The following is a 7,736-nucleotide window of genomic DNA, read 5'->3' on the forward strand; positions in this document are numbered from 1 at the left end:
TCCAATCCAGTCTCCACACAGTGTCCGCAGTAATCTTAAAATACACATTTGAAAAAAAAAATACACATTTGAATATCACATTTTACTCTTAGGAGTTACCATGAAGTCCAAAATCCTCAGCGTGAGTATGCCAACACACAAGGCTGTGCATCAGCTGTATCCTGCCAACTTTTCACCTTCATCATAAACCACTCCAATCCTTACGCTGTTATCCAGCCACGTGGGCTCTTTCTGTCTGGAAAGTGACCCACGCCCCACCTCTTGATGATCTTACCTCCAAGGGCTCTATGTCAGTGTCCTTCGTAGATCATCACCTCCCCACTCCCAATTCTGATCACAGCCATAGTTGCTTGTCTACCCTGCCCCCCCGCCCACCCATAGACTAAGCTCCGGGAGGGCAGTGGGCTTATCTGCCCTGCTCACCATCGTGTCCATGATCTTGGGCCCAGATGTTTAACATAGTTTGTCCAATGAATGTGGGAAAAAGGGACAGACAGGAGACAGGTGTGGCGGGCAGGACAGATGAGATGTCAGGCGGTGCAGACAGAGGCTGCAGTCGGAGAGGACACAAACCCAACCAACAGACCGATGGGGTCTGAGGGCAGGGCAGCGAGACCCGAGAGGTTGCGGATGGGACGGTGTGCTCGCTGGGCCTCGCCTCCGCAGGGGGCGCTCGTCTCCGGGGCGTGGCCTCGCGCAGCCCCGCCCTCCTCACCGGCGACCGCCAGGCGGGTGCCTCGCAGCGACGGCGCCGACATGGCTGCTCTGGTGGAGCCACTGGGGCTGGAGCGGGGTAAGCACGCCAGGGGCCCCTGCCCACACCCCCCCCGGCCTGCGTCCCGGAGCCCGGTCCCCTGCCCCTCTCCCGGCAAGGCCCGGGCGGGTGGGCGGGCCCGGCGGGGGTGGGCGGGGCGGGGCGCCGAGAGTCGGGCAGTCGGTGGGTGTGGGAGGGTCCGTGGGCGAGCGGGCCAGAGAGGGGGCGCCCGCTGCACACCCCTGCCTGGGTGTGTATGGGGATCCTGGGGACGCAGGGCGCCCGACTGGCCGCAGTCTCTGCCACGGGCGACTCTGCGGGTGTCCGGCTGGGACTCTGCTGTCCTTCCCGGGGTCTGCGCTCGCCCTTACTTGGTCTCTGGCCGCATCTCTCCGTCCTTCTCTGCGTCTTCACGTCTCTCACTCTTGTGTGTCTGTGCGCCCCGCCCCCGCTCCGCAGACGTGTCCCGGGCGGTGGAGCTCCTCGAGCGGCTCCAGCGCAGCGGGGAGCTGCCCCCGCAGAAGTTGCAGGCCCTCCAGCGAGTCCTGCAGAGCCGCTTCTGCTCTGCCATCCGGGAGGTGAGAGCAACGCGGCGCCGAGCCCAAGCGGGCGGCCGTGATCCTCTTCCTGGTCGCCCCGAGCCCGGGGACTACGCCTCCCAGCAGCTACCGGGCCGGCCCTCCTTGGGTTGCCCGCGCTTCAGCTCAGGGCTTCTTTGGGAGCTGTAGTTTCCGCGGCCTCCAGGTTGCGGGGGCGGGGCGGATCCTTGGGTGGGAGGGTCTGGGGGCCTGGACTCCTGAGTTGAAGGGAGGAGGTGTCTGGCGGCTCCTTGATGCTGCTGCGTCCTCACCAGGTGTATGAGCAACTCTATGACACGCTGGGCATCACCGGCAGTGCTGAGATCCGGGCCCACGCCACAGCCAAGGTAGGCGCCCCCCAGCCCATTGCTCATGGTGTCCACTGAATCGCATGGTCTAGCTCAATATCTACCTAATGTCAGTCATTCATTCCTGTTTCCTCCTTCATGATTTTTGCCATATCTGTGTACCACCCTTGCTATGATTTATTTATAATGTATTTTAAATAATCTCACATTTTTAGTTTGTGTGATATAAAGACATCTTTAGCAAAAAAAAAAAAAAAAAAAGACATTTTTAGCAACTACAAATGGAAACTAGTACCGAATGCCTGACTAGAAGATAACCAATGAAAACAGTGAACTAGCTTTAGTTAAACACTGTAATCTTATTAAACTACAGTTAGATGCTATTTCTCGCTGCTTGCTGGAGGCTCTCAGCTCTGTCCAGGCCTTGTTTCCCTCTGTTAAAAAGCGATATTGAAAAGTGTTGAGTATTCAGGACTCATGCACACCAAATGGAGACTTTCTCTTTGACAGTCTCAAGTGTCCAAAGTGACTAAAAGGGATGTACTGTCACTATGGAGTGATCTTGTGTTGAGTTCTGTGGCAGATGCCCCGTGCTTCAGGGAAGCTCTCTGGCCTAAATCCCTCTCCCTGACGCAGATCCTCCACCCTAGTCTGCATATGCATCCTGGAGGGGCCCTCACCTCCTGAGGCTTTCTCTCTCCCAGGCCACGGTGGCCGCCTTCACAGCCAGTGAGGGCCACGCACATCCCAGGGTAGTGGAACTGCCCAAGACGGATGAGGGCCTGGGCTTCAACATCATGGGGGGCAAGGAGCAGAATTCGCCCATCTACATCTCCCGTGTCATCCCTGGAGGTGTGGCTGACCGCCATGGAGGCCTCAAGCGTGGGGATCAGCTGCTGTCAGTGAATGGTGTGGTGAGTGGGGATCTGAGGCAGGGCTGGCTGGGGTCACAGCTTGCCCAAGGTAGCACAGTCGCTGTTTTTCACATTCACTCAACACACACTGAGCACTGCCTCTGTGTCCGGCCCTGTGCTGGGTTTTGCTACAGACCCTGAGAGTAATTGGCCACTGCTCCTACATTCGAGGAGTCCCTCTCTGTTGAGGGAGATAGACCCTGACTGAAACAGTCCTAAACCAAGGAGATAATGAGGAAGCACAAGGCACTGTGAGAGCCCAGATGTGGCAGCAGACCAGTGTAGATGAGGGGAGTTTTTGCAGATGAAGGAATATTTGAGTTGGGTTTTGAAGGATGAGTAGGAGCTGGTGGAGAAGGGTGTTACTGGCGGAGGGTGTTGTGGGTAGGGTCTGTGACTCTGCACTCCTATGAGGTGAAGAGAAAGGGCTTGGTTCTGATGAAGGACTGGGGCGTGCCAGTGATTAAAATCACTGTGCTTAGAGTAGATGGAGGCATGACTAGGTAGGTGGTTGGGGCCAGTCATGCAGGGACTGAGTGCCAGCCTGAGAAGCTGGGACTTGAGAGTCTCAAGCCTCCTGGGGACCCATGGGAGGGCTGTGAGTAGGGGAAGGATAGGCTCAGCCTGGAGGCATAGAAAGACCCCTTTGGGACTCTGCAGGGGATAGACTGAGGTAAGAGACTGGAGGCCAGAAGGCCAAGGAGGAGGCTAGGGTGAGGTCCAGTGGTGAGAGGATAAGGTCTGAGCTGGGGCCTGGTGGTGGGGACAAAGAAGAGGGAGTCAGGGCAGGAGGGATGGGGCTGGGGATCATCGGGCTGCCGGGAGGGAGGGAATAAAGACGAGTCTGGAGGTCTAGCTCGGTGACTGAGGGCATATGGGGCTTGTCCCTGACATGGGGAACTTGCAAGGTTTGGGGGGAGGACTCTGAGCCAAGAGTGACTCTCTCATGAGGACATGAGGCCTTGGCGTCTTGGGGTTGGTACCAGGGTGGGGGCGGGATGAGGGTGGTGGGCCCCAGGCCCAGCTGTCTGCACCACCCCTGCAGAGCGTTGAGGGTGAGCAGCATGAGAAGGCAGTGGAGTTGCTGAAGGCTGCCCAGGGCTCGGTGAAGCTGGTGGTGCGCTATACACCTCGAGTGCTGGAGGAGATGGAGGCCCGCTTTGAGAAGATGCGCTCTGCCCGGCGGCGCCAGCAACATCAGAGCTACTCGTGAGCCCTTTGCCACCACACCCCTGGGGCCCCCACTGCCTCCGGTATCCCCAGACTCCCAAACCAGGCCAATGATTTCTGAGGCCCTGATTGCCACCTCCAGCCCTGGCTCCTTTCCCTGGGATTCTGACCCTTGACCCAGGCTCTCACTCCAAGCCGTTCTGACTAAATACCTTAGGGACTTCTAGCTCACTCCCATCCCAAGATTGGGAACCTACTCCCTCTGGAACCCTCAGCCCACTTCCCTGGGCTCTTGGCTCTGGAACCCCAGTCCTGGATCTCTCCCATGCCTCCCCCGGTCCCCTCCCCTGAGCTTGGCTCCCCTCTCTTCACCCTCCTTTCAGGTCCTTGGAATCTCGAGGCTGAAACCACAGATCTGGACCCTCACCCTCACCCCCTCCCCTGTACAGTATTTATTGTCACCAGCTCCTTATTTAAAGATCTTTGACCCTCATTGAGTGTCTGTGTCTGTTCTGCATCCGGGGGTTAGAGTGTCTGGAGATGTGGGAGAAGGAGAGAAGCTGAGGTCACGACCAGACCCTTTTCAGAGTCTGAGAGCGGAGCTTTGAGACTTTTCCCCAGGTCCGAAGGCAGAGGCTGGCCGGCTTCCTAGCGGCAAGTCCAGGTTGGAGGCTGGGACCCGGTCTGGGTCTGAGCGCTGGGTCAGAACTGAAGACAACTCCCCTTACCTTTCAGAGATTCTGAGGGCGGAGGCCAAGCCCCCTTCCTCTGAATCTGGTCTGACAGAGGAGGCCTGAAACGCGCAAAAGTCAGTGGGCGGCCTCTGTGTGGGCGGGGCGGAGCGAACCATTAGCCTAGCCCGCCGGGGGAGCCCTCCCGGCCGCGTAATCGTCTGAGTGGGAGGCGGGGGGGGAGGTACCACGTGCAGTTCCCGAGGCGCGCGCAAGGGGTACAGAATAAGGTGCGCTAGCCGACCCGGCATTCACCCCACCTTCCAATCCGAGCGCGTGTCTCCGGGAACTGCCCCCGCCTTAAAATCCATTCTTTACTCCCACTCTCCTGTCCCGTGCGGCGCGAGAGCCGGCGCGCGCCACCGCCGGAATCCGGGGTCGCGACTGGCGTTCCACGCCGCGCGCCACTCGCTCCAGGTGACATCATCCCCCAGCCGGGCTCCGCCTCCCGCCCCAGCCGCCGCACGCCGCTGGCCTATTGGCAGTCTCACCTTGAGCCCCGCCTCCCGCTCTCCGCCCATGAGACCCCTCCCAGGCAGTTCGGAGGTGGGGTTTAGCCGCCGGCCGGCGCAGACACCGCCTCCCATTGGCCACGGGGCCCCGTCTGTCAGTCTCCTGTTAAAGGGGCCACGACCGCCCCGGAGCTGGTTTGCGGGGGGGGGGGAGGAGGAATTTTTTGGCGGGGGAAGGTGGGATTTGGGGGGCGCTGGTGAGCACCCCTGGATCTGGCGGCTGCGGCCTCGCGGGGGGAGGCTGAACGGTGAAAGGGGCAGGGGGCTATTTTAGGGGGTAGAGGGCTGTGAGACCGTCAAGGGGAGGGGGGTGGTCCCCAGCGCCCAAGCCGGAGCAAGAGACGCGGAGCCCGCGCGAGCGTTGGAGACAGGGCTCCGGAGCCACAGATCCGGGCCCCGGCCGCCGCCAGGGGCCCCGCCCGGTCCCCCCACCCCACCCCACGTCCCTCCTGCAGCCCAGCTCCGCCCGCAGCCGCCGCGGACCAGGTAGGTAAGAGCCCAGCCCGGCCCGCCTGGCAGCGCCCATCCCGGGGACCCGTCGCCGAGCTTCCCCCGCCTCCCTGAGATCCTGGATTCCCTTCTTCATCCCCTGGGACCTCAGAGCCCAGATTTCACAGCCCGACCCCAGAGACTCAGGCGTGCCCCTCCCGGCTCTCAGAGTCCCCAAGCGAACCCTGGAATCCCAGGCGTACTGCCGCCTTGCGCCTCCTCCGGGGCCCAGGAGCCTGGATTTCCCAGGTCAGCCCCAGGAAGCCCCTCTGGACCTAGATCCTCCTCCTCGGCCCAGTCCTGGGAGCTCCAGACACCGGCCGCAGCTGTGTCAGACTCCCCCAGCTAGGGCCGGCCGCCCCCCACGTCGCGGCCGCATAGTCCCCCATTCGCGCACCCAGTCTGCCCATCTCTGGTCCGCCGGCTTGAACAGCCGGCCGAGTCCCTCAGTCCCGGACGGCTCGGCGGCCGCCCTGGACACAGGCCCGCTCTGGAGCTGTCCATGGTCACCGTCCATGGCAGCCTCGCGTCCCCCATCTCTTGCTGCTGCTGCCGGGGAGGCGGCGCCGGCGGCGCGGGGATCTCCCCCGTCGCGCCTTTGACCTGGGGATACCCAGGCCCTCCCCGACCTGGGCGCCCGGGCCTCAGGGTTCCGCTGGCCAGGCTCTCAGCTCCACCCTCAACAACCCAGGTTTCGGAGACCCCAGCTTCTACCTGAGGAGTCAGGGCTTCTGAATGTTCCTGCCTGGTGCACGTTAGGGATCTTGGCATCTGGGGACCCAGATCCCACCGGGCTCTGGGAGCCCTGTCAGTCCTCACTTCCTCTGGCTAAAGGCCCCAGCTGGTAGCCCTCACCCCCTCAGGATCTAGGAATCCAGATTTCCAGCTTTTGCTCCCTTCAGAGACAGTTCAACAGCCCCTGTGTCCCTCAAATATACCCATCCACCTGGCACCCCAGCATCTGCCCCCTTAGGGATTCAGGCGCCATGACTCTCTTCCTTTCAGGGACTCAGAATGCAATTCTTAATGCAATTCTCTGGCTTCTACCCACGCTGCCCCCTGGAGACCTAGATGCCTTGTCCCTGATCCTGCCTCCCCTCAGGGACCCAGGAGTTCAGACCCCACCTTCTATTCTGCCCACCAAAGCCATCTACCCCGGCCCTCCACCCAACAAGGACTCAGGCTCCAAACTTCCATCTCCTGGCTTTGGCCTCCACAGCGATTCAGGAGTCCAGTTCCCCAGCTCTGCCACCCACCACCCCAAGTATCTAGCCACTCAGCTGTTACTCTTTTGAACCCAAGTCCCTACAGCCTCACAATTGCCCATCAAATTGACATCTCTGGTGGCCTTGAAAAACCCCTGCTTCATCTCCGTATCATCTCAGGTTCTGGGATCCCTGGGGTTTCCAACGTTCTCCCCTGAGACCCAGCTTTTTGAGATGTTTCCAGCACTCCATCACGATTCTTTCATATCGTGATGTCACATCCTTCGAGTACACTCTGAGACTGGTGAGCCAAACATACATCCCTTCCTCCAGATGTGTTCTATGGCCTAGGTTCATTCTGTGATCTAGAATTGTCTTCCACATTTCCACCTAAACATGCGCCCTGGCAATGCTTCGTGTTCTAGATTCATTCTAAATCCTAGAACACTCCCAGCCAACATCTTTGTTCCTTTTTCACCCAAGGTACTGTTCTGAAGTCTAGGCTAGATGCTAAATTTGAGGCATGACTTTCCCCAGGTAAATTCAAGTATCTAGCTAATGCTCCCAAGCCAAATTCTGATCTCACCCTCCTCCCCTTCGTCAAGTTCCTTTTTTTTTTTTTTTTTTTGCTGCACCATGCTGCTTGCTGGATCCCCCGACCTGGGATTGAACCCAGGCCCTCAGCAGTGAAAGCGCAGAGTCCTAATCACTGGACCACCAGAGAATTCCTGACATGTTCCAATTTTTAAAAAGCCAGTCCTTGCTTATTTTCTTCTAAAATTTCATTTTGGGTGTGTTTTAGGTTCTAGCCACATCCCTGGCATTGTTCTAGATTCCATTCTCTTCCCAGGGGCATTCTGAGTGCTAGAATATGTGTGTTCCAGGCTTCCCTGGTGGCGCAGTGGTTGAGAGTCCACCTGCCAACGCAGGGGACACGGGTTTGTGCCCCGGTCCGGGAGGATCCCACATGCCGCAGAGCGGCTGGGACTGTGAGCCATGGCCATTGAGCCTGCGTGTCCGGAGCCTGTGCTCCGCAATGGGAGAGGTCACAACAGTGAGAGGCCCGCGTACCGCC

General features: G+C 59.6%; 2 protein-coding genes across 2 annotated transcripts in view; both read left to right on the top strand.

Moving 5' to 3' along the window:
* Window positions 1–720: 720 nt before the first annotated feature.
* Window positions 721–4,217, top strand: LIN7B (lin-7 cell polarity scaffold B). The gene is made up of 6 exons (XM_007463344.1): window positions 721–793; window positions 1,214–1,332; window positions 1,608–1,679; window positions 2,345–2,554; window positions 3,600–3,763; window positions 4,108–4,217. The coding sequence occupies exons 1-6, from the start codon at window positions 757–759 to the stop codon at window positions 4,127–4,129; spliced, it is 624 nt and encodes a 207-aa protein (XP_007463406.1). The 5' UTR covers window positions 721–756; the 3' UTR covers window positions 4,130–4,217.
* A 909-nt stretch (window positions 4,218–5,126) lies between these two features.
* Window positions 5,127–7,736, top strand: part of PPFIA3 (PPFI scaffold protein A3) — a 23,376-nt gene continuing 20,766 nt past the window's right edge. Inside the window, exon 1 of the mRNA XM_007463345.1 lies at window positions 5,127–5,457. The gene's annotated coding sequence lies outside the window, so the exon portion shown is untranslated. The remainder of the gene's footprint in view (window positions 5,458–7,736) is intronic.

Source organism: Lipotes vexillifer, unplaced genomic scaffold, assembly GCF_000442215.2.
Source record: "Lipotes vexillifer unplaced genomic scaffold, Lipotes_vexillifer_v1.1 scaffold802, whole genome shotgun sequence".
In the NCBI taxonomy this organism is placed as follows: domain Eukaryota; kingdom Metazoa; phylum Chordata; class Mammalia; order Artiodactyla; family Lipotidae; genus Lipotes; species Lipotes vexillifer.